The 27680-nt window shown below is 48.9% G+C and overlaps 1 protein-coding gene across 1 annotated transcript in view; it reads right to left on the reverse strand.

Annotated features, from left to right (window-relative positions):
- Positions 1-27680, reverse strand: part of zgc:158659 (uncharacterized protein LOC791141 homolog) — a 112543-nt gene that overhangs the window by 10544 nt on the left and 74319 nt on the right. Inside the window, exons 20-22 of the mRNA XM_064940881.1 lie at positions 21297-21418; positions 18451-18529; positions 8305-8475 (exon numbers count right to left, since the gene is read on the reverse strand). Of these exons, the coding sequence (XP_064796953.1) occupies positions 8305-8475; positions 18451-18529; positions 21297-21418 (372 nt within the window). The remainder of the gene's footprint in view (positions 1-8304; positions 8476-18450; positions 18530-21296; positions 21419-27680) is intronic.

The following is a 27680-nucleotide window of genomic DNA, read 5'->3' on the forward strand; positions in this document are numbered from 1 at the left end:
TAGGGTTACAGGTCTATCTGGGAGTGAATAGAGTTACAGGTCTACCTGGGAGTGAATAGGGTTACAGGTCTACCTGGGAGTCAATAGGGTTACAGGTCTACCTGGGAGTGAATAGGGTTACAGGTCTATCTGGGAGTGAATAGGGTTACAGGTCTACCTGGGAGTCAATAGGGTTACAGGTCTACCTGGGAGTGAATAGGGTTTCAGGTCTACCTGGGAGTGAATAGGGTTACAGGTCTATCTGGGAGTGAATAGGGTTACAGGTCTATCTGGGAGTGAATAGGGTTACAGGTCTATCTGGGAGTGAATAGAGTTACAGGTCTACCTGGGAGTGAATAGGGTTACAGGTCTATCTGGGAGTCAATAGGGTTACAGGTCTACCTGGGAGTGAATAGGATTACAGGTCTATCTGGGAGTGAATAGAGTTACAGGTCTATCTGGGAGTGAATAGGGTTACAGGTCTACCTGGGAGTGAATAGGGTTACAGGTCTATCTGGGAGTGAATAGGGTTACAGGTCTATCTGGGAGTGAATAGAGTTACAGGTCTATCTGGGAGTGAATAGGGTTACAGGTCTATCTGGGAGTGAATAGGGTTACAGGTCTATCTGGGAGTGAATAGGGTTTCAGGTCTATCTGGGAGTGAATAGGGTTACAGGTCTACCTGGGAGTGAATAGAGTTACAGGTCTACCTGGGAGTGAATAGAGTTACAGGTCTACCTGGGAGTGAATAGGGTTACAGGTCTATCTGGGAGTGAATAGAGTTTCAGGTCTATCTGGGAGTGAATAGGGTTACAGGTCTATCTGGGAGTGAATAGGGTTACAGGTCTATCTGGGAGTGAATAGAGTCAATAGGGTTACAGGTCTACCTGGGAGTGAATAGAGTTACAGGTCTACCTGGGAGTGAATAGGGTTACAGGTCTATCTGGGAGTGAACAGGGTTACAGGTCTATCTAGGAGTGAATAGGGTTACAGGTCTATCTGGGAGTGAATAGACTTACAGGTCTATCTGGGAGTCAATAGGGTTACAGATCTATCTGGGAGTGAATAGAGTTACAGGTCTATCTGGGAGTGAATAGGGTTACAGGTCAATCTGGGAGTGAATAGGGTTTCAGGTCTACCTGGGAGTGAATAGAGTTACAGGTCTATCTGGGAGTGAATAGGGTTACAGGTCTACCTGGGAGTGAATAGGGTTACAGGTCTATCTGGGAGTCAATAGAGTTACAGGTCTATCTGGGAGTGAATAGGGTTACAGGTCTATCTGGGAGTGAATAGAGTTACAGGTCTACCTGGGAGTGAATAGGGTTACAGGTCTACCTGGGAGTCAATAGGGTTACAGGTCTACCTGGGAGTGAATAGGGTTACAGGTCTATCTGGGAGTGAATAGGGTTACAGGTCTACCTGGGAGTCAATAGGGTTACAGGTCTACCTGGGAGTGAATAGGGTTTCAGGTCTACCTGGGAGTGAATAGGGTTACAGGTCTATCTGGGAGTGAATAGGGTTACAGGTCTATCTGGGAGTGAATAGAGTTACAGGTCTACCTGGGAGTGAATAGGGTTACAGGTCTATCTGGGAGTCAATAGGGTTACAGGTCTACCTGGGAGTGAATAGGATTACAGGTCTATCTGGGAGTGAATAGGGTTACAGGTCTACCTGGGAGTGAATAGGGTTACAGGTCTACCTGGTAGTGAATAGAGTTACAGGTCTACCTGGGAGTGAATAGAGTTACAGGTCTATCTGGGAGTGAATAGGGTTACAGGTCTACCTGGGAGTGAATAGAGTTACAGGTCTATCTGGGAGTGAATAGGGTTACAGGTCTATCTGGGAGTGAATAGGGTTACAGGTCTATCTGGGAGTGAATAGGGTTACAGGTCTATCTGGGAGTGAATAGGGTTACAGGTCTACCTGGGAGTGAATAGGGTTACAGGTCTACCTGGGAGTGAATAGGGTTACAGGTCAATCTGGGAGTGAATAGGGTTACAGGTCTATCTGGGAGTGAATAGGGTTACAGGTCAATCACTGTCATACCTGGGAGTGAATAGGGTTACAGGTCTATCTGGGAGTGAATAGGGTTACAGGTCTATCTGGGAGTGAATAGAGTTACTGGTCTATCTGGGAGTGAATAGAGTTACAGGTCTATCTGGGAGTCAATAGGGTTACAGGTCTATCTGGGAGTGAATAGGGTTACAGGTCAATCACTGTCATACCTGGGAGTGAATAGGGTTACAGGTCTATCTGGGAGTGAATAGGGTTACAGGTCTATCTGGGAGTGAATAGAGTTACTGGTCTATCTGGGAGTGAATAGAGTTACAGGTCTATCTGGGAGTGAATAGGGTTACAGGTCTATCTGGGAGTGAATAGGGTTACAGGTCTATCTGGGAGTGAATAGGGTTTCAGGTCTATCTGGGAGTGAATAGGGTTACAGGTCTACCTGGGAGTGAATAGAGTTACAGGTCTACCTGGGAGTGAATAGAGTTACAGGTCTACCTGGGAGTGAATAGGGTTACAGGTCTATCTGGGAGTGAATAGAGTTACAGGTCTACCTGGGAGTGAATAGGGTTACAGGTCTATCTGGGAGTGAATAGGGTTACAGGTCTATCTGGGAGTGAATAGGGTTACAGGTCTATCTGGGAGTGAATAGAGTCAATAGGGTTACAGGTCTACCTGGGAGTGAATAGAGTTACAGGTCTACCTGGGAGTGAATAGGGTTACAGGTCTATCTGGGAGTGAACAGGGTTACAGGTCTATCTAGGATTGAATAGGGTTACAGGTCTATCTGGGAGTGAATAGACTTACAGGTCTATCTGGGAGTCAATAGGGTTACAGATCTATCTGGGAGTGAATAGAGTTACAGGTCTATCTGGGAGTGAATAGGGTTACAGGTCTATCTGGGAGTGAATAGAGTTACAGGTCTACCTGGGAGTGAATAGGGTTACAGGTCTACCTGGGAGTCAATAGGGTTACAGGTCTATCTGGGAGTGAATAGAGTTACAGGTCTACCTGGGAGTGAATAGGGTTACAGGTCTACCTGGGAGTCAATAGGGTTACAGGTCTACCTGGGAGTGAATAGGGTTACAGGTCTACCTGGGAGTCAATAGGGTTACAGGTCTATCTGGGAGTGAATAGGGTTACAGGTCTACCTGGGAGTCAATAGGGTTACAGGTCTACCTGGGAGTGAATAGGGTTTCAGGTCTACCTGGGAGTGAATAGGGTTACAGGTCTATCTGGGAGTGAATAGGGTTACAGGTCTATCTGGGAGTGAATAGAGTTACAGGTCTACCTGGGAGTGAATAGGGTTACAGGTCTATCTGGGAGTCAATAGGGTTACAGGTCTACCTGGGAGTGAATAGGATTACAGGTCTATCTGGGAGTGAATAGAGTTACAGGTCTATCTGGGAGTGAATAGGGTTACAGGTCTACCTGGGAGTGAATAGGGTTACAGGTCTATCTGGGAGTGAATAGGGTTACAGGTCTATCTGGGAGTGAATAGAGTTACAGGTCTACCTGGGAGTGAATAGGGTTACAGGTCTATCTGGGAGTGAATAGGGTTACAGGTCTATCTGGGAGTGAATAGGGTTACAGGTCTACCTGGGAGTGAATAGGGTTACAGGTCTATCTGGGAGTGAATAGGGTTACAGGTCTATCTGGGAGTGAATAGAGTTACAGGTCTACCTGGGAGTGAATAGGGTTACAGGTCTATCTGGGAGTGAATAGGGTTACAGGTCTATCTGGGAGTGAATAGGGTTACAGGTCTATCTGGGAGTGAACAGGGTTACAGGTCTATCTGGGAGTGAACAGGGTTACAGGTCTACCTGGGAGTGAATAGGGTTACAGGTCTACCTGGGAGTGAATAGAGTTACAGGTCTATCTGGGAGTGAATAGGGTTACAGGTCTATCTGGGAGTGAATAGAGTTACTGGTCTATCTGGGAGTGAATAGGGTTACAGGTCTATCTGGGAGTGAATAGGGTTACAGGTCTACCTGGGAGTGAATAGGGTTACAGGTCTACCTGGTAGTGAATAGAGTTACAGGTCTACCTGGGAGTGAATAGAGTTACAGGTCTATCTGGGAGTGAATAGGGTTACAGGTCTACCTGGGAGTGAATAGAGTTACAGGTCTATCTGGGAGTGAATAGGGTTACAGGTCTATCTGGGAGTGAATAGGGTTACAGGTCTATCTGGGAGTGAATAGGGTTACAGGTCTATCTGGGAGTGAATAGGGTTACAGGTCTACCTGGGAGTGAATAGGGTTACAGGTCTACCTGGGAGTGAATAGGGTTACAGGTCAATCTGGGAGTGAATAGGGTTACAGGTCTATCTGGGAGTGAATAGGGTTACAGGTCTATCTGGGAGTGAATAGAGTTACAGGTCTACCTGGGAGTGAATAGGGTTACAGGTCTATCTGGGAGTCAATAGGGTTACAGGTCTACCTGGGAGTGAATAGGATTACAGGTCTATCTGGGAGTGAATAGAGTTACAGGTCTATCTGGGAGTGAATAGGGTTACAGGTCTACCTGGGAGTGAATAGGGTTACAGGTCTATCTGGGAGTGAATAGGGTTACAGGTCTATCTGGGAGTGAATAGAGTTACAGGTCTATCTGGGAGTGAATAGGGTTACAGGTCTATCTGGGAGTGAATAGGGTTACAGGTCTATCTGGGAGTGAATAGGGTTTCAGGTCTATCTGGGAGTGAATAGGGTTACAGGTCTATCTGGGAGTGAATAGGGTTACAGGTCTATCTGGGAGTGAATAGGGTTACAGGTCTATCTGGGAGTGAATAGAGTTTCAGGTCTATCTGGGAGTGAATAGGGTTACAGGTCTATCTGGGAGTGAATAGGGTTACAGGTCTATCTGGGAGTGAATAGAGTCAATAGGGTTACAGGTCTACCTGGGAGTGAATAGAGTTACAGGTCTACCTGGGAGTGAATAGGGTTACAGGTCTATCTGGGAGTGAACAGGGTTACAGGTCTATCTAGGAGTGAATAGGGTTACAGGTCTATCTGGGAGTGAATAGACTTACAGGTCTATCTGGGAGTCAATAGGGTTACAGATCTATCTGGGAGTGAATAGAGTTACAGGTCTATCTGGGAGTGAATAGGGTTACAGGTCAATCTGGGAGTGAATAGGGTTTCAGGTCTACCTGGGAGTGAATAGAGTTACAGGTCTATCTGGGAGTGAATAGGGTTACAGGTCTACCTGGGAGTGAATAGGGTTACAGGTCTATCTGGGAGTCAATAGAGTTACAGGTCTATCTGGGAGTGAATAGGGTTACAGGTCTATCTGGGAGTGAATAGAGTTACAGGTCTACCTGGGAGTGAATAGGGTTACAGGTCTACCTGGGAGTCAATAGGGTTACAGGTCTACCTGGGAGTGAATAGGGTTACAGGTCTATCTGGGAGTGAATAGGGTTACAGGTCTACCTGGGAGTCAATAGGGTTACAGGTCTACCTGGGAGTGAATAGGGTTTCAGGTCTACCTGGGAGTGAATAGGGTTACAGGTCTATCTGGGAGTGAATAGGGTTACAGGTCTATCTGGGAGTGAATAGAGTTACAGGTCTACCTGGGAGTGAATAGGGTTACAGGTCTACCTGGGAGTGAATAGGGTTACAGGTCTACCTGGTAGTGAATAGAGTTACAGGTCTACCTGGGAGTGAATAGAGTTACAGGTCTATCTGGGAGTGAATAGGGTTACAGGTCTACCTGGGAGTGAATAGAGTTACAGGTCTATCTGGGAGTGAATAGGGTTACAGGTCTATCTGGGAGTGAATAGGGTTACAGGTCTATCTGGGAGTGAATAGGGTTACAGGTCTATCTGGGAGTGAATAGGGTTACAGGTCTACCTGGGAGTGAATAGGGTTACAGGTCTACCTGGGAGTGAATAGGGTTACAGGTCAATCTGGGAGTGAATAGGGTTACAGGTCTATCTGGGAGTGAATAGGGTTACAGGTCAATCACTGTCATACCTGGGAGTGAATAGGGTTACAGGTCTATCTGGGAGTGAATAGGGTTACAGGTCTATCTGGGAGTGAATAGAGTTACTGGTCTATCTGGGAGTAAATAGAGTTACAGGTCTATCTGGGAGTCAATAGGGTTACAGGTCTATCTGGGAGTGAATAGGGTTACAGGTCAATCACTGTCATACCTGGGAGTGAATAGGGTTACAGGTCTATCTGGGAGTGAATAGGGTTACAGGTCTATCTGGGAGTGAATAGAGTTACTGGTCTATCTGGGAGTGAATAGAGTTACAGGTCTATCTGGGAGTGAATAGGGTTACAGGTCTATCTGGGAGTGAATAGGGTTACAGGTCTATCTGGGAGTGAATAGGGTTTCAGGTCTATCTGGGAGTGAATAGGGTTACAGGTCTACCTGGGAGTGAATAGAGTTACAGGTCTACCTGGGAGTGAATAGAGTTACAGGTCTACCTGGGAGTGAATAGGGTTACAGGTCTATCTGGGAGTGAATAGAGTTACAGGTCTATCTGGGAGTGAATAGGGTTACAGGTCTATCTGGGAGTGAATAGGGTTACAGGTCTATCTGGGAGTGAATAGGGTTACAGGTCTATCTGGGAGTGAATAGAGTCAATAGGGTTACAGGTCTACCTGGGAGTGAATAGAGTTACAGGTCTACCTGGGAGTGAATAGGGTTACAGGTCTATCTGGGAGTGAACAGGGTTACAGGTCTATCTAGGATTGAATAGGGTTACAGGTCTATCTGGGAGTGAATAGACTTACAGGTCTATCTGGGAGTCAATAGGGTTACAGATCTATCTGGGAGTGAATAGAGTTACAGGTCTATCTGGGAGTGAATAGGGTTACAGGTCTATCTGGGAGTGAATAGAGTTACAGGTCTACCTGGGAGTGAATAGGGTTACAGGTCTACCTGGGAGTCAATAGGGTTACAGGTCTATCTGGGAGTGAATAGAGTTACAGGTCTACCTGGGAGTGAATAGGGTTACAGGTCTACCTGGGAGTCAATAGGGTTACAGGTCTACCTGGGAGTGAATAGGGTTACAGGTCTACCTGGGAGTCAATAGGGTTACAGGTCTATCTGGGAGTGAATAGGGTTACAGGTCTACCTGGGAGTCAATAGGGTTACAGGTCTACCTGGGAGTGAATAGGGTTTCAGGTCTACCTGGGAGTGAATAGGGTTACAGGTCTATCTGGGAGTGAATAGGGTTACAGGTCTATCTGGGAGTGAATAGAGTTACAGGTCTACCTGGGAGTGAATAGGGTTACAGGTCTATCTGGGAGTCAATAGGGTTACAGGTCTACCTGGGAGTGAATAGGATTACAGGTCTATCTGGGAGTGAATAGAGTTACAGGTCTATCTGGGAGTGAATAGGGTTACAGGTCTACCTGGGAGTGAATAGGGTTACAGGTCTATCTGGGAGTGAATAGGGTTACAGGTCTATCTGGGAGTGAATAGAGTTACAGGTCTACCTGGGAGTGAATAGGGTTACAGGTCTATCTGGGAGTGAATAGGGTTACAGGTCTATCTGGGAGTGAATAGGGTTACAGGTCTACCTGGGAGTGAATAGGGTTACAGGTCTATCTGGGAGTGAATAGGGTTACAGGTCTATCTGGGAGTGAATAGAGTTACAGGTCTACCTGGGAGTGAATAGGGTTACAGGTCTATCTGGGAGTGAATAGGGTTACAGGTCTATCTGGGAGTGAATAGGGTTACAGGTCTATCTGGGAGTGAACAGGGTTACAGGTCTATCTGGGAGTGAACAGGGTTACAGGTCTACCTGGGAGTGAATAGGGTTACAGGTCTACCTGGGAGTGAATAGAGTTACAGGTCTATCTGGGAGTGAATAGGGTTACAGGTCTATCTGGGAGTGAATAGAGTTACTGGTCTATCTGGGAGTGAATAGGGTTACAGGTCTATCTGGGAGTGAATAGAGTTACAGGTCTATCTGGGAGTGAATAGAGTTACTGGTCTATCTGGGGGTGAATAGAGTTACAGGTCTATCTGGGAGTGAATAGGGTTACAGGTCTACCTGGTAGTGAATAGAGTTACAGGTCTATCTAGGAGTGAATAGAGTTACAGGTCTATCTGGGAGTGAATAGGGTTACAGGTCTATCTGGGGGTGAATAGAGTTACAGGTCTATCTGGGAGTGAATAGGGTTACAGGTCTATCTGGGAGTGAATAGGGTTACAGGTCTACCTGGTAGTGAATAGAGTTACAGGTCTATCTAGGAGTGAATAGGGTTACAGGTCTATCTGGGAGTGCCAGATAGACAGACAGGTGAAACAGACAGACAGGTATAACAGACAGGTGTAACAGACAGACAGGTGGCCTCTACCCACCCCTCTCCTCTGTTCTTGTCCTTGATCCAGTGGTGCAGTGTGTGGCTGTTGAACTGCAGCGCCCCCTTCAGGCCTCCTTTACACTGGATCTGCATGATGGTGTAGCTGTTCTTCACAACCTCTATCAGCCCCACACAGTCCCCTATAGACAGACAGCCATACGGTAACATCCTGTAGGGAGGGGTTAAATAGAGGTCAACACACAGTCCCCTATAGACAGACAGCCATACGGTAACCTCCTGTAGGGAGGGGTTAAATAGAGGTCAACACACAGTCCCCTATAGACAGACAGCCATACGGTAACCTCCTGTAGGGAGGGGTTAAATAGAGGTCAACACACAGTCCCCTATAGACAGACAGCCATACGGTAACCTCCTGTAGGGAGGGGTTAAATAGAGGTCAACACACAGTCCCCTATAGACAGACAGCCATACGGTAACCTCCTGTAGGGAGGGGTTAAATAGAGGTCAACACACAGTCCCCTATAGACAGACAGCCATACGGTAACCTCCTGTAGGGAGGGGTTACCCTCCTCCCTCTGATCAATGTTTCAGTAGGTCTACACCCTGAAGTTTAACACTTGTGTACAACACACACACACTCACTCACACACACACACACGCGCGCGGACACACACACGCGCGCGGACACACACACACACACACACACACAAACTGTTAAAGCTTCAGTCACTCTAAATGACTACAGCAAGAAACAAACAAACAAACAAATAATTGTATAAAATTGTCCAATAACTCCAACAATGAAAACACCGGAACCTAACCCTAACAATAACCGAACCAGCAGCAGGCCACCCTGTACGCCACTATGTTAACCAGCAGCAGACCACACTGTACCCCACTATGTTAACCAGCAGCAGACCACCCTGTATCCCACTGTGTTAATCAGCAGCAGACCACCCTGTACCCCACTGCTGTCTTTAACCAGCAGCAGACCACCCTGCATCCCACTGCTGGCTTTAACCAGCAGCAGACCACCCTGTATCCCACTGCTGTCTTTAACCAGCAGCAGACCACCCTGCATCCCACTGCTGGCTTTAACCAGCAGCAGACCACCCTGTATCCCACTGTTGTCTTTAACCAACAGCAGACCACCCTGTATCCCACTGCTGGCTTTAACCAGCAGCAGACCACCCTGTATCCCACTGCTGGCTTTAACCAGCAGACCACCCTGTATCCCACTGTGTTAACCAGCAGCAGACCATCCTGTATTCCACTGTGTTATCCAGCAGCAGACCACCCTGTATCACACTGCTGGCTTTAACCAGCAGCAGACCACCCCGCATCCCACTGCTGGCTTTAACCAGCAGACCACCCTGTATCCCACTGTCTTTAACCAGCAGACCACTCTGTATCCCACTGCTGACTTTAACCAGCAGCAGACCACCCTGTATCCCACTGTCTTTAACCAGCAGACCACCCTGTATCCCACTGCTGACTTTAACCAGCAGAAGAACACCCTGTATCATACTGCTGGCTTTAACCAGCAGCAGACCACCCTGTATCACACTGCTGGCTTTAACCAGCAGCAGACCACCCTGTATCACACTGCTGGCTTTAACCAGCAGCAGACCACCCTGCATCACACTGCTGGCTTTAACCAGCAGCAGACCACCCTGCATCACACTGCTGTCTTTAACCAGCAGACCACCCTGTATCCCACTGCTGGCTTTAACCAGCAGCAGACCACCCTGTATCACACTGCTGGCTTTAACCAGTAGCAGACCACTCTGTATTCCACTGCTGTCTTTAACCAGCAGACCACCCTGTATCCCGCTGCAGTCTTTAACCAGCAGACCACCCTGTATCCCACTGGCTTTAACCAGCAGCAGACCACCCTGTATCCCACTGGCTTTAACCAGCAGCAGACCACCCTGTATCCCACTGGCTTTAACCAGCAGCAGACCACCCTGTATCCCACTGCTGGCTTTAACCAGCAGACCACCCTGTATCCCACTGTGTTAACCAGCAGCAGACCATCCTGTATTCCACTGTGTTATCCAGCAGCAGACCACCCTGTATCACACTGCTGGCTTTAACCAGCAGCAGACCACCCCGCATCCCACTGCTGGCTTTAACCAGCAGACCACCCTGTATCCCACTGTCTTTAACCAGCAGACCACTCTGTATCCCACTGCTGACTTTAACCAGCAGCAGACCACCCTGTATCCGACTGTCTTTAACCAGCAGACCACCCTGTATCCCACTGCTGACTTTAACCAGCAGAAGAACACCCTGTATCACACTGCTGGCTTTAACCAGCAGCAGACCACCCTGTATCACACTGCTGGCTTTAACCAGCTGCAGACCACCCTGTATCCCACTGTGTTATCCAGCAGCAGACCACCCTGTATCACACTGCTGGCTTTAACCAGCAGCAGACCACCCTGCATCACACTGCTGGCTTTAACCAGCAGCAGACCACCCTGCATCACACTGCTGTCTTTAACCAGCAGACCACCCTGTATCCCACTGTCTTTAACCAGCAGACCATCCTGTATTCCACTGTGTTATCCAGCAGCAGACCACCCTGTATAACACTGCTGGCTTTAACCAGCAGCAGACCACCCTGCATCACACTGCTGTCTTTAACCAGCAGTCCACCCTGTATCCCACTGTCTTTAACCAGCAGACCACCCTGTATCTCACTGCTGGCTTTAACCAGCAGCAGACCACCCTGTATCACACTGCTGGCTTTAACCAGTAGCAGACCACTCTGTATCCCACTGCTGTCTTTAACCAGCAGACCACCCTGTATCCCGCTGCTGTCTTTAACCAGCAGACCACCCTGTATCCCACTGCTGTCTTTAACCAGCAGACCACCCTGTATCCCACTGCTGTCTTTAACCAGGAGCAGACCACCCTGTATCCCACTGGCTTTAACCAGCAGACCATCCTGTATCCCACTGTCTTTAACCAGCAGACCACCCTGTATCCCACTACTGTCTTTAACCAGCAGCAGACCACCCTGTATCCCACTGCTGGCTTTAACCAGCAGCAGACCACCCTGTATGCCACTGCTGGCTTTAACCAGCAGACCACCCTGTATCCCACTGTGTTAACCAGCAGCAGACCATCCTGTATTCCACTGTGTTATCCAGCAGCAGACCACCCTGTATCCCACTGCTGGCTTTAACCAACAGACCACCCTGTATCCCACTGTGTTAACCAGCAGCAGACCATCCTGTATTCCACTGTGTTATCCAGCAGCAGACCACCCTGTATCCCACTGTGTTAACCAGCAGCAGACCATCCTGTATTCCACGGTGTTATCCAGCAGCAGACCACCCTGCATCACACTGCTGTCTTTAACCAGCAGCAGACCACCCTGTATGCCACTGTGTTAACCAGCAGCAGACCACCCTGTATCCCACTGCTGTCTTTAACCAGCAGCAGACCACCCTGTATGCCACTGTGTTAACCAGCAGCAGACCACCCTGTATCCCACTGCTGACTTTAACCAGCAGCAGACCACCCTGTATCACACTGCTGGCTTTAACCAGCAGCAGACCACCTCGCATCCCACTGCTGGCTTTAACCAGCAGCAGACCACCCTGTATCCCACTGCTAGCTTTAACCAGCAGCAGACCACCCTGTATCCCACTGCTGGCTTTAACCAGCAGCAGACCACCCTGTATCCCACTGCTGGCTTTAACCAGCAGCAGACCACCCTGTATCCCACTGCTGGCTTTAACCAGCAGCAGACCACCCCACATCCCACTGCTGGCTTTAACCAGCAGACCACCCTGTATCCCACTGTCTTTAACCAGAGGACCACTCTGTATCCCACTGCTGACTTTAACCAGCAGCAGACCACCCTGTATCCCACTGTCTTTAACCAGCAGACCACCCTGTATCCCACTGCTGTCTTTAACCAGCAGACCACCCTGTATCCCACTGTCTTTAACCAGCAGACCACCCTGTATCCCACTGCTGGCTTTAACCAGCAGCAGACCACCCTGTATCACACTGCTGGCTTTAACCAGCAGCAGACCACTCTGTATTCCACTGCTGTCTTTAACCAGCAGACCACCCTGTATCCCACTGCTGTCTTTAACCAGCAGACCAACCTGTATCACACTGCTGTCTTTAACCAGCAGCAGACCACCCTGTATCCCACTGCTGGCTTTAACCAGCAGCAGACCACCCTGTATCCCACTGCTGGCTTTAACCAGCAGCAGACCACCCTGTATCCCACTGCTGGCTTTAACCAGCAGCAGACCACCCTGTATCCCACTGCTGGCTTTAACCAGCAGCAGACCACCCTGTATCCCACTGTGTTAACCAGCAGCAGACCATCCTGTATTCCACTGTGTTAACCAGCAGCAGACCACCCTGTATCCCACTGCTGACTTTAACCAGCAGCAGACCACCCTGTATCACACTGCTGGCTTTAACCAGCAGCAGACCACCTCACATCCCACTGCTGGCTTTAACCAGCAGCAGACCACCCTGTATCCCACTGCTGGCTTTAACCAGCAGCAGACCATCCTGTATTCCACTGTGTTATCCAGCAGCAGACCACCCTGTATCCCACTGCTGGCTTTAACCAGCAGCAGACCATCCTGTATCCCACTGTGTTAACCAGCAGCAGACCATCCTGTATTCCACTGTGTTATCCAGCAGCAGACCACCCTGTATCCCACTGCTGGCTTTAACCAGCAGACCACCCTGTATCCCACTGTGTTAACCAGCAGCAGACCATCCTGTATTCCACCGTGTTATCCAGCAGCAAGACCACCCTGTATCACACTGCTGGCTTTAACCAGCAGCAGACCACCCTGCATCCCACTGCTGGCTTTAACCAGCAGCAGACCATCCTGTATTCCACTGTCTTTAACCAGCAGACCACCCTGTATCCCACTGCTGGCTTTAACCAGCAGCAGACCACCCTGTATCCCACTGCTGTCTTTAACCAGCACCAGACCACCCTGTATGCCACTGTGTTATCCAGCAGCAGACCACCCTGTATCCCACTGCTGGCTTTAACCAGCAGACCACCCTGTATCCCACTGTGTTAACCAGCAGCAGACCATCCTGTATTCCACCGTGTTAACCAGCAGCAGACCACCCGCATCCCACTGCTGGCTTTAACCAGCAGACCACCCTGCATCCCACTGCTGGCTTTAACCAGTAGCAGACCACCCTGTATCCCACTGCTGTCTTTAACCAGCAGCAGACCACCCTGTATCCCACTGCTGTCTTTAACCAGCTGCAGACCACCCTGTATCCTACTGCTGTCTTTAACCAGCTGCAGACCACCTTGTATCCCACTGCTGTCTTTAACCAGCAGACCACCCTGTATCCCACTGGCTTTAACCAGCAGACCACCCTGTATCCCACCGCTGTCTTTAACCAGCAGCAGACCACCCTGTATCCCACTGGCTTTAACCAGCAGACCACCCTGTATCCCACTGGCTTTAACCAGCAGACCACCCTGTATCCCACTGGCTTTAACCAGCAGCAGACCACCCCACATCCCACTGCTGGCTTTAACCAGCAGACCACCCTGTATCCCACTGTCTTTAACCAGAGGACCACTCTGTATCCCACTGCTGACTTTAACCAGCAGCAGACCACCCTGTATCCCACTGTCTTTAACCAGCAGACCACCCTGTATCCCACTGCTGTCTTTAACCAGCAGACCACCCTGTATCCCACTGTCTTTAACCAGCAGACCACCCTGTATCCCACTGCTGGCTTTAACCAGCAGCAGACCACCCTGTATCCCACTGCTGTCTTTAACCAGCAGACCAACCTGTATCACACTGCTGTCTTTAACCAGCAGCAGACCACCCTGTATCCCACTGCTGGCTTTAACCAGCAGCAGACCACCCTGTATCCCACTGCTGGCTTTAACCAGCAGCAGACCACCCTGTATCCCACTGCTGGCTTTAACCAGCAGCAGACCACCCTGTATCCCACTGCTGGCTTTAACCAGCAGCAGACCACCCTGTATCCCACTGCTGGCTTTAACCAGCAGCAGACCACCCTGTATCCCACTGTGTTAACCAGCAGCAGACCATCCTGTATTCCACTGTGTTAACCAGCAGCAGACCACCCTGTATCCCACTGCTGACTTTAACCAGCAGCAGACCACCCTGTATCACACTGCTGGCTTTAACCAGCAGCAGACCACTCACATCCCACTGCTGGCTTTAACCAGCAGCAGACCACCCTGTATCCCACTGCTGGCTTTAACCAGCAGCAGACCATCCTGTATTCCACTGTGTTATCCAGCAGCAGACCACCCTGTATCCCACTGCTGGCTTTAACCAGCAGCAGACCATCCTGTATCCCACTGTGTTAACCAGCAGCAGACCATCCTGTATTCCACTGTGTTATCCAGCAGCAGACCACCCTGTATCCCACTGCTGGCTTTAACCAGCAGACCACCCTGTATCCCACTGTGTTAACCAGCAGCAGACCATCCTGTATTCCACCGTGTTATCCAGCAGCAAGACCACCCTGTATCACACTGCTGGCTTTAACCAGCAGCAGACCATCCTGTATTCCACTGTCTTTAACCAGCAGACCACCCTGTATCCCACTGCTGGCTTTAACCAGCAGCAGACCACCCTGTATCCCACTGCTGTCTTTAACCAGCACCAGACCACCCTGTATGCCACTGTGTTATCCAGCAGCAGACCACCCTGTATCCCACTGCTGGCTTTAACCAGCAGACCACCCTGTATCCCACTGTGTTAACCAGCAGCAGACCATCCTGTATTCCACCGTGTTAACCAGCAGCAGACCACCCCGCATCCCACTGCTGGCTTTAACCAGCAGACCACCCTGCATCCCACTGCTGGCTTTAACCAGTAGCAGACCACCCTGTATCCCACTGCTGTCTTTAACCAGCAGCAGACCACCCTGTATCCCACTGCTGTCTTTAACCAGCTGCAGACCACCCTGTATCCTACTGCTGTCTTTAACCAGCTGCAGACCACCTTGTATCCCACTGCTGTCTTTAACCAGCAGACCACCCTGTATCCCACTGGCTTTAACCAGCAGACCACCCTGTATCCCACTGCTGTCTTTAACCAGCAGCAGACCACCCTGTATCCCACTGGCTTTAACCAGCAGACCACCCTGTATCCCACTGGCTTTAACCAGCAGACCACCCTGTATCCCACTGGCTTTAACCAGCAGCATACCACCCTGTATACCACAGCTTGCTTGCTTCTGAAGCTAAGCAGGTTTGTTCCTGGTCAGTCTCTGGATGGGAGACCAGATGCTGCTGGAAGTGGTTTTGGAGGACCAGTAGGTTTTCCCTCTGGACTAAAGAGACCCCATGGCAGTGAAGAGCACTCTTCTCTCTGGACTAAAGAGACCCCTGGGCAGTAAAGAGCACTCTTCTCTCTGGACTAAAGAGACCCCTGGGCAGTAAAGAGCACTCTTCTCTCTGGACTAAAGAGACCCCTGGGCAGTAAAGAGCACTCTTCCCTCTGGACTAAAGAGACCCCTGGGCAGTAAAGAGCACTCTTCTCTCTGGACTAAAGAGACCCCATGGCAGTGAAGAGCACTCTTCCCTCTGGACTAAAGAGATCCCAGGGCAGTGAAGAGCACTCTTCTCTCTGGACTAAAGAGACCCCTGGGCAGTAAAGAGCACTCTTCCCTCTGGACTAAAGAGACCCCTGGGCAGTAAAGAGCACTCTTCTCTCTGGACTAAAGAGACCCCTGGGCAGTAAAGAGCACTCTTCTCTCTGGACTAAAGAGACCCCTGGGCAGTAAAGAGCACTCTTCCCTCTGGACTAAAGAGACCCCTGGGCAGTAAAGAGCACTCTTCTCTCTGGACTAAAGAGACCCCTGGGCAGTAAAGAGCACTCTTCCCTCTGGACTAAAGAGACCCCATGGCAGTAAAGAGCACTCTTCCCTCTGGACTAAAGAGATCCCAGGTCAGTCCTACAGGCCCTAGTTTCTACCTTCTTAACAGCACTATCAACAAGGCAGGTCCTACAGGCCCTAGTTTCTACCTTCTTAACAGCACTATCAACAAGGCAGGTCCTACAGGCCCTAGTTTCTACCTTCTTAACAGCACTATCAACAAGGCAGGTCCTACAGGCCCTAGTTTCTACCTTCTTAACAGCACTATCAACAAGGCAGGTCCTACAGGCCCTAGTTTCTACCTTCTTAACAACACTATCAACAAGGCAGGCCCTAGTTTCTACCTTCTTAACAACACTATGAACAAGGCAGGTCATACAGGCCCTAGTTTCTACCTTCTTAACAGCACTATGAACAAGGCAGGTCCTACAGGCCCTAGTTTTGTCTCACACTGACTACTGTTCAGTCGTGTGGTCAGGTGCCACAAAGAAGGACTATTGACATAACTTTTATATGACAACCAAGATTGTTCTCAGAGCAGACCTTAGTTGTAGCTAGATATGTTTGTTTTAGCTAACCCTAACCCTTGTCCTAACCTTAATCTAATTATTTTAACCACGTTAATTTTCCTCACCTTCTGCTACTTTGCTACTTACTTATGGCCCCAATTCAGTACATCCTGCTGGTGGTTGTGGTAAAATTAATAAATAAATGTTGTTTCCCCCCCACTTCCCCTAAACTCTGTCTGATTACATCACTAAACTCTGTCCTGATAACATCACTAAACTCTGTCCTGATTACATCACTAAACTCTGTCTAATTACATCACTAAACTCTGTCCTGATTACATCACTAAACTCTGTCCTGATTACATCACTAAACTCTGTCTAATTACATCACTAAACTCTGTCCTGATTACATCACTAAACTCTGTCCTGATTACATCACTAAACTCTGTCCTGATTACATCACTAAACTCTGTCCTGATTACATCACTAAACTCTGTCCTGATTACATCACTAAACTCTGTCCTGATTACATCACTAAACTCTGTCCTGATTACATCACTAAACTCTGTCCTGATTACATCACTAAACTATGTCTAATTACATCACTAAACTCTGTCTAATTACATCACTAAACTCTGTCTAATTACATCACTAAACTCTGTCCTGATTACATCACTAAACTCTGTCTGATTACATCACTAAACTCTGTCCTGATTACATCACTAAACTCTGTCCTGATTACATCACTAAACTCTGTCCTGATTACATCACTAAACTCTGTCCTGATTACATCACTAAACTCTGTCCTGATTACATCACTAAACTCTGTCTAATTACATCACTAAACTCTGTCTAATTACATCACTAAACTCTGTCCTGATTACATCACTAAACTCTGTCCTGATTACATCACTAAACTCTGTCCTGATTACATCACTAAACTCTGTCCTGATTACATCACTAAACTCTGTCCTGATTACATCACTAAACTCTGTCCTGATTACATCACTAAACTCTGTCCTGATTACATCACTAAACTCTGTCCTGATTACATCACTAAACTCTGTCCTGATAACATCACTAAACTCTGTCCTGATTACATCACTAAACTCTGTCCTGATTACATCACTAAACTCTGTCCTGATTACATCACTAAACTCTGTCCTGATTACATCACTAAACTCTGTCCTGATTACATCACTAAACTCTGTCCTGATTACATCACTAAACTCTGTCCTGATAACATCACTAAACTCTGTCCTGATTACATCACTAAACTCTGTCCTGATTACATCACTAAACTCTGTCCTGATTACATCACTAAACTCTGTCCTGATTACATCACTAAACTCTGTCCTGATTACATCACTAAACTCTGTCCTGATTACATCACTAAACTCTGTCCTGATAACATCACTAAACTCTGTCCTGATTACATCACTAAACTCTGTCCTGATTACATCACTAAACTCTGTCCTGATTACATCACTAAACTCTGTCCTGATTACATCACTAAACTCTGTCCTGATTACATCACTAAACTCTGTCCTGATTACATCACTAAACTCTGTCCTGATTACATCACTAAACTCTGTCCTGATTACATCACTAAACTCTGTCCAGCTAACAATCCGGCAAAACTAAAGCTAGACAGTCAGGAAGCATAAAACATTTCAAAAAACGATGGACAAGAGGACTATTTTGGGACCTCGATTTGACAGCCCCCCCCCCCCCCCCTCCTGTGCTTAATGTCCAGTCGTGTGTGTGTGTTTGTGTGTGTGTGTTCTTACCTTAGGTCTAATCCTTGGTTCTGCCAGATATTCTCCATTATTTTAATTATCTGCAGAGTCAACATGTCCTGGCGTAGATCTACACGCACAGAAACACAGATCAGAGGATGTTTTAGGGAGAGTCAACCACAGAGGATGTTTTAGGGAGAGTCAAACACAGATCAGAGGATGTTTTAGGGAGTCAAACACAGATCAGAGGATGTTTTAGGGAGAGTCAAACACAGAGAATGTTTTAGGGAGTCAAACACAGAGGATGATTTAGGGAGAGTCAAACACAGAGGATGTTTTAGGGAGTCAAACACAGATCAGAGGATGTTTTAGGGAGAATCAAACAGATCAGAGGATGTTTTAGGGAGAGTCAAACACAGAGGATATTTTAGGGAGAGTCAAACACAGAGGATGTTTTAGGGAGAGTCAAACACAGAGGATGTTTTAGGGAGAGTCAAACACAGAGGATGTTTTAGGGAGAGTCAAACACAGAGGATGTTTTAGGGAGAGTCAAACACAGAGGATGTTTTAGGGAGAGTCAAACACAGAGGATGTTTTAGGGAGAGTCAAACACAGAGGATGTTTTAGGGAGAGTCAAACACAGAGGATGTTTTAGGGAGTCAAACACAGATCAGAGGATGTTTTAGGAAGAATCAAACACAGATCAGAGGATGTTTTAGGGAGAGTCAAACACAGAGGATGTTTTAGGGAGTCAAACACAGATCAGAGGATGTTTTAGGGAGTCAAACACAGATCAGAGGATGTTTTAGGAAGTCAAACACAGATCAGAGGATGTTTTAGGGAGTCAAACACAGATCAGAGGATGTTTTAGGGAGAGTCAAACACAGAGGATGTTTTAGGGAGAGTCAAACACAGAGGATGTTTTAGGGTGAGTCAAACACAGAGGATGTTTTAGGAAGAGTCAAACACAGAGGATGTTTTAGGGAGAGTCAAACACAGAGGATGTTTTAGGGAGTCAAACACAGATCAGAGGATGTTTTAGGGAGAATCAAACACAGATGATGTTTTAGGGAGAGTCAAACACAGAGGATGTTTTAGGGAGTCAAACACAGATCAGAGGATGTTTTAGGGAGAATCAAACACAGATGATGTTTTAGGGTGAGTCAAACACAGAGGATGTTTTAGGAAGAGTCAAACGCAGAAGATGTTTTAGGGAGAGTCAAACACAGAGGATGTTTTAGGGAGTCAAACACAGATCAGAGGATGTTTTAGGAAGAATCAAACACAGATCAGAGGATGTTTTAGGGAGAGTCAAACACAGAGGATGTTTTAGGGAGTCAAACACAGATCAGAGGATGTTTTAGGGAGAATCAAACACAGATGATGTTTTAGGGAGTCAAACACAGATCAGAGGATGTTTTAGGAAGTCAAACACAGATCAGAGGATGTTTTAGGGAGTCAAACACAGATCAGAGGATGTTTTAGGGAGAGTCAAACACAGATCAGAGGATGTTTTAGGGAGAGTCAAACACAGAGGATGTTTTAGGGTGAGTCAAACACAGAGGATGTTTTAGGGAGAGTCAAACACAGAGGATGTTTTAGGGTGAGTCAAACACAGAGGATGTTTTAGGAAGAGTCAAACACAGAGGATGTTTTAGGGAGAGTCAAACACAGAGGATGTTTTAGGGAGTCAAACACAGATCAGAGGATGTTTTAGGGAGAATCAAACACAGAGGATGTTTTAGGGAGTCAAACACAGATCAGAGGATGTTTTAGGGAGAGTCAAACAGAGGATGTTTTAGGGAGTCAAACACAGATCAGATGATGTTTTAGGGAGAGTCAAACACAGAGGATGTTTTAGGGAGTCAAACACAGATCAGAGGATGTTTTAGGGAGAGTCAAACACAGATCAGAGGATGTTTTAGGGAGAGTCAAACACAGAGGATGTTTTAGGGAGTCAAACACAGATCAGAGGATGTTTTAGGGAGAGTCAAACACAAAGGATGTTTAAGGGAGTCAAACACAGAGGATGTTTTTGGGAGAGTCAAACACAGATCAGAGGATGTTTTAGGGAGAATCAAACACAGATCAGAGGATGTTTTAGGGAGTCAAACACAGATCAGAGGATGTTTTAGGTAGAGTCAAACACAGAGGATGTTTTAGGGAGTCAAACACAGATCAGAGGATGTTTTAGGGAGTCAAACACAGATCAGAGGATGTTTTAGGGAAAGTCAAACACAAAGGATGTTTAAGGGAGTCAAACACAGAGGATGTTTTAGGGAGAGTCAAACACAGATCAGAGGATGTTTTAGGGAGAGTCAAACACAGAGGATGTTTTTGGGAGAGTCAAACACAGATCAGAGGATGTTTTAGGGAGAATCAAACACAGATCAGAGGATGTTTTAGGGAGTCAAACACAGATCAGAGGATGTTTTAGGTAGAGTCAAACACAGAGGATGTTTTAGGGAGTCAAACACAGATCAGAGGATGTTTTAGGGAGTCAAACACAGACCAGAGGATGTTTTAGGGAAAGTCAAACACAAAGGATGTTTAAGGGAGTCAAACACAGAGGATGTTTAAGGGAGTCAAACACAGAGGATGTTTTAGGGAGAGTCAAACACAGATCAGAGGATGTTTTAGGGAGAGTCAAACACAGATCAGAGGATGTTTTAGGGAGAGTCAAACACAGATCAGAGGATGTTTTAGGGAGAATCAAACACAGATCAGAGGATGTTTTAGTTCAACGTTCTGATTTCAATAGTCCTATTACATAAACAGTGTATAAATAGTAGTAGATGAACATATACACTCCACTCCCAAAACACACACACGCACATACGCACACACACACACACACACAATAACATACACAGTCTACACCCCTCCCTCCCCCTCACCATCTCCGTTCTTGAAGATGACCTCGTTGTTAGTAAACAGTAGTTCACTCATGATGTCAGGGTTATCCCAGTTCAGCCACAGAGGACGCTTAGCCGAAGACATGATCCTACACTCCTCTAACCTGGAGGAGGGAGAGAACACAGATCAGCCACAGAGAACGCTTCGCTGAAGACATGATCATGACCTCTAACCTGGAGGAGGGAGAGAACACAGATCAGCCACAGAGAACGCTTCGCTGAAGACATGATCATGACCTCTAACCTGGAGGAGGGAGAGAACACAGATCAGCCACAGAGAACGCTTCGCTGAAGACATGATCATGACCTCTAACCTGGAGGAGGGAGAGAACACAGATCAGCCACAGAGAACGCTTTGCTGAAGACATGATCATGACCTCTAACCTGGAGGAGGGAGAGAACACAGATCAGCCACAGAGAACGCTTTGCTGAAGACATGATCATGACCTCTAACCTGGAGGAGGGAGAGAACACAGATCAGCCACAGAGAACGCTTCGCTGAAGACATGATCATGACCTCTAACCTGGAGGAGGGAGAGAACACAGATCAGCCACAGAGAACGCTTCGCTGAAGACATGATCATGACCTCTAACCTGGAGGAGGAGAGAACACAGATCAGCCACAGAGAACGCTTCGCTGAAGACATGATCATGACCTCTAACCTGGAGGAGGGAGAGAACACAGATCAGCCACAGAGAACGCTCGCTGAAGACATGATCATGACCTCTAACCTGGAGGAGGGAGAGAACACAGATCAGCCACAGAGAACGCTTCGCTGAAGACATGATCATGACCTCTAACCTGGAGGAGGGAGAGAACACAGATCAGCCACAGAGAACGCTTCGCTGAAGACATGATCATGACCTCTAACCTGGAGGAGGGAGAGAACACAGATCAGCCACAGAGAACGCTTCGCTGAAGACATGATCATGACCTCTAACCTGGAGGAGGGAGAGAACACAGATCAGCCACAGAGAACGCTTTGCTGAAGACATGATCATGACCTCTAACCTGGAGGAGGGAGAGAACACAGATCAGCCACAGAGAACGCTTTGCTGAAGACATGATCATGACCTCTAACCTGGAGGAGGGAGAGAACACAGATCAGCCACAGAGAACGCTTCGCTGAAGACATGATCATGACCTCTATCCGCTGGTCATACGGCTCCCTGGGCCAACAGGTAGAGCGCTCGCTCTAGCAGTATTTTGATCCCTTGACCTGGATCCAAAATGGCCCCTTGACCTGGATCCCAAATGGCCCCTTGACTTGGATCCCAAATGGCCTCTTGACCTGTATCCCAAATGGCCCCTTGACCTGGATCCCAAATGGCCCCTTGACCTGGATCCCAAATGGCCCCTTGACTTGGATCCCAAATGGCCCCTTGACCTGGATCCCAAATGGCCCCTTGACCTGGATCCCAAATGGCCCCTTGACTTGGATCCCAAAAGGCCCCTTGACTTGGATCCCAAATGGCCCCTTGACCTCGATCCCAAAAGGCCCCCTGGCTTGGATCCCAAATGGCCCCTTGACTTGGATCCCAAATGGCCCCTTGACTTGGATCCCAAAAGGCCCCTTGACTTGGATCCCAAATGGCCCCTTGACCTGGATCCCAAAAGGCCCCTTGGCTTGGATCCCAAATGGCCCCTTGACTTGGATCCCAAATGGCCCCTTGACCTCGATCCCAAAAGGCCTCTTGACTTGGATCCCAAATGGCCCCTTGACTTGGATCCCAAATGGCCCCTTGACTTGGATCCCAAATGGCCCCTTGACCTGGATCCGAAATGGCCGTCTGAGCCCGAGCTGGGATGCCCAGCCCAAAATTTCCGCCGCTGCACCATAGCTGGAGAGCCAGGCCCTCCCCGGGGCTAAGAGACCTTGAGGTCGCAGAAGGGATGGCTGTCTTCGTCGGGTGAGAACCGGGCATGTGAAGGACCCAGCACCCTCTAAATAGTCTGTTAACTAATATCTGCACACAGGTAACATAACCTGACTCTACGCCTTGTTTCTCTAGTTGTCGAAAACCAGGTTTCTGAAATTGCACTGGCACCTGTCTGGCAGACCTGGAACCGAAGGCCCCAACACCCACGGACCCTCAGGGGTTGGCCACAGGGGGAAACAGTGGTACCTGTCGTAGTCTGTTGGAGCAGGTAGTCTGTTGGAGCAGGTAGTCTGTTGGAGCAGGTCAGATCTCAGTGTGGGCTGAAAACCCCATCTCGACAGATCTCAGTGTGGGCTGACAACCCCATCTCGACAGATCTCAGTGTGGGCTGACAACCCCATTTCTACAGATCTCAGTGTGGGCTGACAACCCCATCTCTACAGATCTCAGTGTGGGCTGACAACCCCATCTCTACAGATCTCAGTGTGGGCTGAAAACCCCATCTCTACAGATCTCAGTGTGGGCTGAAAACCCCATCTCTACAGATCTCAGTGTGGGCTGACAACCCCATCTCTACAGATCTCAGTGTGGGCTGACAACCCCATCTCTACAGATCTCAGTGTGGGCTGACAACCCCATCTCTACAGATCTCAGTGTGGGCTGAAAACCCCATCTCTACAGATCTCAGTGTGGGCTGACAACCCCATCTCTACAGATCTCAGTGTGGGCTGACAACCCCATCTCTACAGATCTCAGTGTGGGCTGACAACCCCATCTCTACAGATCTCAGTGTGGGCTGACAACCCCATCTCTACAGATCTCAGTGTGGGCTGACAACCCCATCTCTACAGATCTCAGTGTGGGCTGACAACCCCATCTCTACAGATCTCAGTGTGGGCTGACAACCCTTCTCTACAGATCTCAGTGTGGGCTGACAACCCCATCTCTACAGATCTCAGTGTGGGCTGACAACCCCATCTCTACAGATCTCAGTGTGGGCTGACAACCCCATCTCTACAGATCTCAGTGTGGGCTGACAACCCCATCTCTACAGATCTCAGTGTGGGCTGACAACCCTTCTCTACAGATCTCAGTGTGGGCTGACAACCACTCTCTACAGATCTCAGTGTGGGCTGACAACCCCATCTCGACAGATCTCAGTGTGGGCTGACAACCCTTCTCTACAGATCTCAGTGTGGGCTGACAACCCCATCTCTACAGATCTCAGTGTGGGCTGACAACCCCATCTCTACAGATCTCAGTGTGGGCTGACAACCCCATTTCTACAGATCTCAGTGTGGGCTGAAAACCCCATCTCTACAGATCTCAGTGTGGGCTGACAACCCCATCTCTACAGATCTCAGTGTGGGCTGACAACCCCATCTCTACAGATCTCAGTGTGGGCTGACAACCCTTCTCTACAGATCTCAGTGTGGGCTGACAACCCCATTTCTACAGATCTCAGTGTGGGCTGACAACCCCATCTCTACAGATCTCAGTGTGGGCTGACAACCCCATTTCTACAGATCTCAGTGTGGGCTGACAACCCTTCTCTACAGATCTCAGTGTGGGCTGACAACCCCATCTCTACAGATCTCAGTGTGGGCTGACAACCCCATCTCTACAGATCTCAGTGTGGGCTGACAACCCATCTCTACAGATCTCAGTGTGGGCTGACAACCCCATTTCTACAGATCTCAGTGTGGGCTGACAACCCCATTTCTACAGATCTCAGTGTGGGCTGACAACCCCATCTCTACAGATCTCAGTGTGGGCTGACAACCCTTCTCTACAGATCTCAGTGTGGGCTGACAACCCCATCTCTACAGATCTCAGTGTGGGCTGACAACCACTCTCTACAGATCTCAGTGTGGGCTGACAAACCCGTCTCCACCCTAACCCTGTCAACTTCTCCACCATAACCCTGTCTACTTCTCCACCCTAACCCTGTCTACTTCTTCACCCTAACCCTGTCTACTTCTCCACCCTAACCCTGTCTACTTCTCCACCCTAACCCTGTCTACTTCTCCACCCTAACCCTGTCTACCTCTCCACCCTAACCCTGTCTACCTCTCCACCCTAACCCTCTCTCCAGCTCCACCCTAATCCTGTCTACCTCTCCACCCTAACCCTGTCTACTTCTCCACACTAACCCTCTCTCCAGCTCCACCCTAACCCTGTCTACCTCTCCACCCTAACCCTCTCTACTTCTCCACCCTAACCCTGTCTACCTCTCCACCCTAACCCTGTCTACCTCTCCACCCTAACCCTGTCTACCTCTCCACCCTAACCCTGTCTACTTCTCCACCCTAACCCTGTCTACCTCTCCACCCTAACCCTGTCTACCTCTCCACCCTAACCCTGTCTACCTCTCCACCCTAACCCTGTCTACCTCTCCACCCTAATCCTCTCTCCAGCTCCACCCTAACCCTGTCTACTTCTCCACCCTAATCCTGTCTACTTCTCCACCCTAACCCTGTCTACCTCTCCACCCTAACCCTGTCTACCTCTCCACCCTAACCCTGTCTACCTCTCCACCCTAACCCTGTCTACCTCTCCACCCTAACCCTGTCTACCTCTCCACCCTAATCCTCTCTCCAGCTCCACCCTAATCCTCTCTCCAGCTCCACCCTAACCCTGTCTACCTCTCCACCCTAACCCTGTCTACCTCTCCACCCTAACCCTGTCTACCTCTCCACCCTAACCCTGTCTACCTCTCCACAATAACCCTGTCTACTTCTCCACCCTAACCCTCTCTCCAACTCCACCCGAACCCTGTCTACGTCTCCACCCTAGCCCTGTCTACCTCTCCACCCTAACCCTCAATCCAGCTCCACCCTAATCCTGTCTACCTCTACACCCTAACCCTGTCTACCTCTCCACCCTAACCCTGTCTACCTCTCCACCCTAACCCTGTCTACCTCTCCACCCTAACCCTGTCTACCTCTCCACCCTAACCCTGTCTACCTCTCCACCCTAACCCTGTCTACTTCTCCACCCTAACCCTGTCTACTTCTCCACCCTAACCCTGTCTACCTCTCCACCCTAACCCTGTCTACCTCTCCACCCTAACCCTGTCTACCTCTCCACCCTAACCCTGTCTACTTCTCCACCCTAACCCTGTCTACTTCTCCACCCTAACCCTGTCTACTTCTCCACCCTAACCCTGTCTTGTTCTCCACCCTAACACTCTCTCCAGCTCCACCCTAACCCTGTCTACTTCTCCACCCTAACTCTCTCTACCTCTCCACCCTTTCCCTGTCTACCTCTCCACCCTAACCCTGTCTACTTCTCCACCCTAACTCTCTCTACCTCTCCACCCTTACCCTGTCTACTTCTCCACCCTAACCCTCTCTCCAGCTCCACCCTAACCCTGTCTACCTCTCCACCCTAACCCTGTCTACCTCTCCACCCTAACCCTGTCTACTTCTCCACCCTAACCCTGTCTACTTCTCCACCCTAACCCTGTCTACCTCTCCACCCTAACCCTGTCTACCTCTCCACCCTAACCCTGTCTACCTCTCCACCCTAACCCTGTCTACCTCTCCATCCTAATCCTCTCTCCAGCTCCACCCTAACCCTATCTACTTCTCCACCCCAACCCTGTCTACTTTTCCACCCTAACCCTCTCTCCAGCTCCACCCTAACCCTGTCTACCTCTCCACCATAACCCTGTCTACTTCTCCACCTTAACCCTGTCTACCTCTCCACCCTAACAATGTCTACCTCTCCACCCTAACCCTGTCTACTTCTCCAGCCTAACCCTCTCTCCAGCTCCACCCTAACTCCACCCTAACCCACTCTCCAGCTCCACCCTAACCCTGTCTACCTCTCCACCCTAACCCTCTCTCCAGCTCCACACAAATCCTGTCTACATCTAAACCCTAACCCTGTCTACCTCTCCACCCTAATCCTGTCTACTTTTCCACCCTAACCCTCTCTCCAGCTCCACCCTTACCCTGTCTACTTCTCCACCCTAACCCTGTCTACCTCTCCACCCTAACCCTCTCTCCAGCTCAACCCTTACCCTGTCTACTTCTCCACCCTAACCCTGTCTACTTCTCCAACCTAACCCTGTCTACCTCTCCACCCTAACCCTGTCTACTTCTCCAACCTAACCCTGTCTACATCTCCACCCTAAGCCTGTCTACCTCTCCACCCTAACCCTGTCTACTTCTCCACCCTAACCCTCTCTACTTCTCCACCCTAATCCTGTCTACTTTTCCACCCTAATCCTCTCTCCAGCTCCACCCTAACACTCTCTCCAGCTCCACCCTAACCCTGTCTACTTCTCCACCCTAACTCTCTCTACCTCTCCACCCTTACCCTGTCTACCTCTCCACCCTAACCCTGTCTACTTCTCCACCCTAACTCTCTCTACCTCTCCACCCTTACCCTGTCTACTTCTCCACCCTAACCCTCTCTCCAGCTCCACCCTAACCCTGTCTACCTCTCCACCCTAACCCTGTCTACTTCTCCACCCTA

This window comes from Oncorhynchus masou, chromosome 27 (genome assembly GCF_036934945.1).
Source record: "Oncorhynchus masou masou isolate Uvic2021 chromosome 27, UVic_Omas_1.1, whole genome shotgun sequence".
NCBI classification, from domain to species: Eukaryota; Metazoa; Chordata; class Actinopteri; order Salmoniformes; family Salmonidae; genus Oncorhynchus; species Oncorhynchus masou.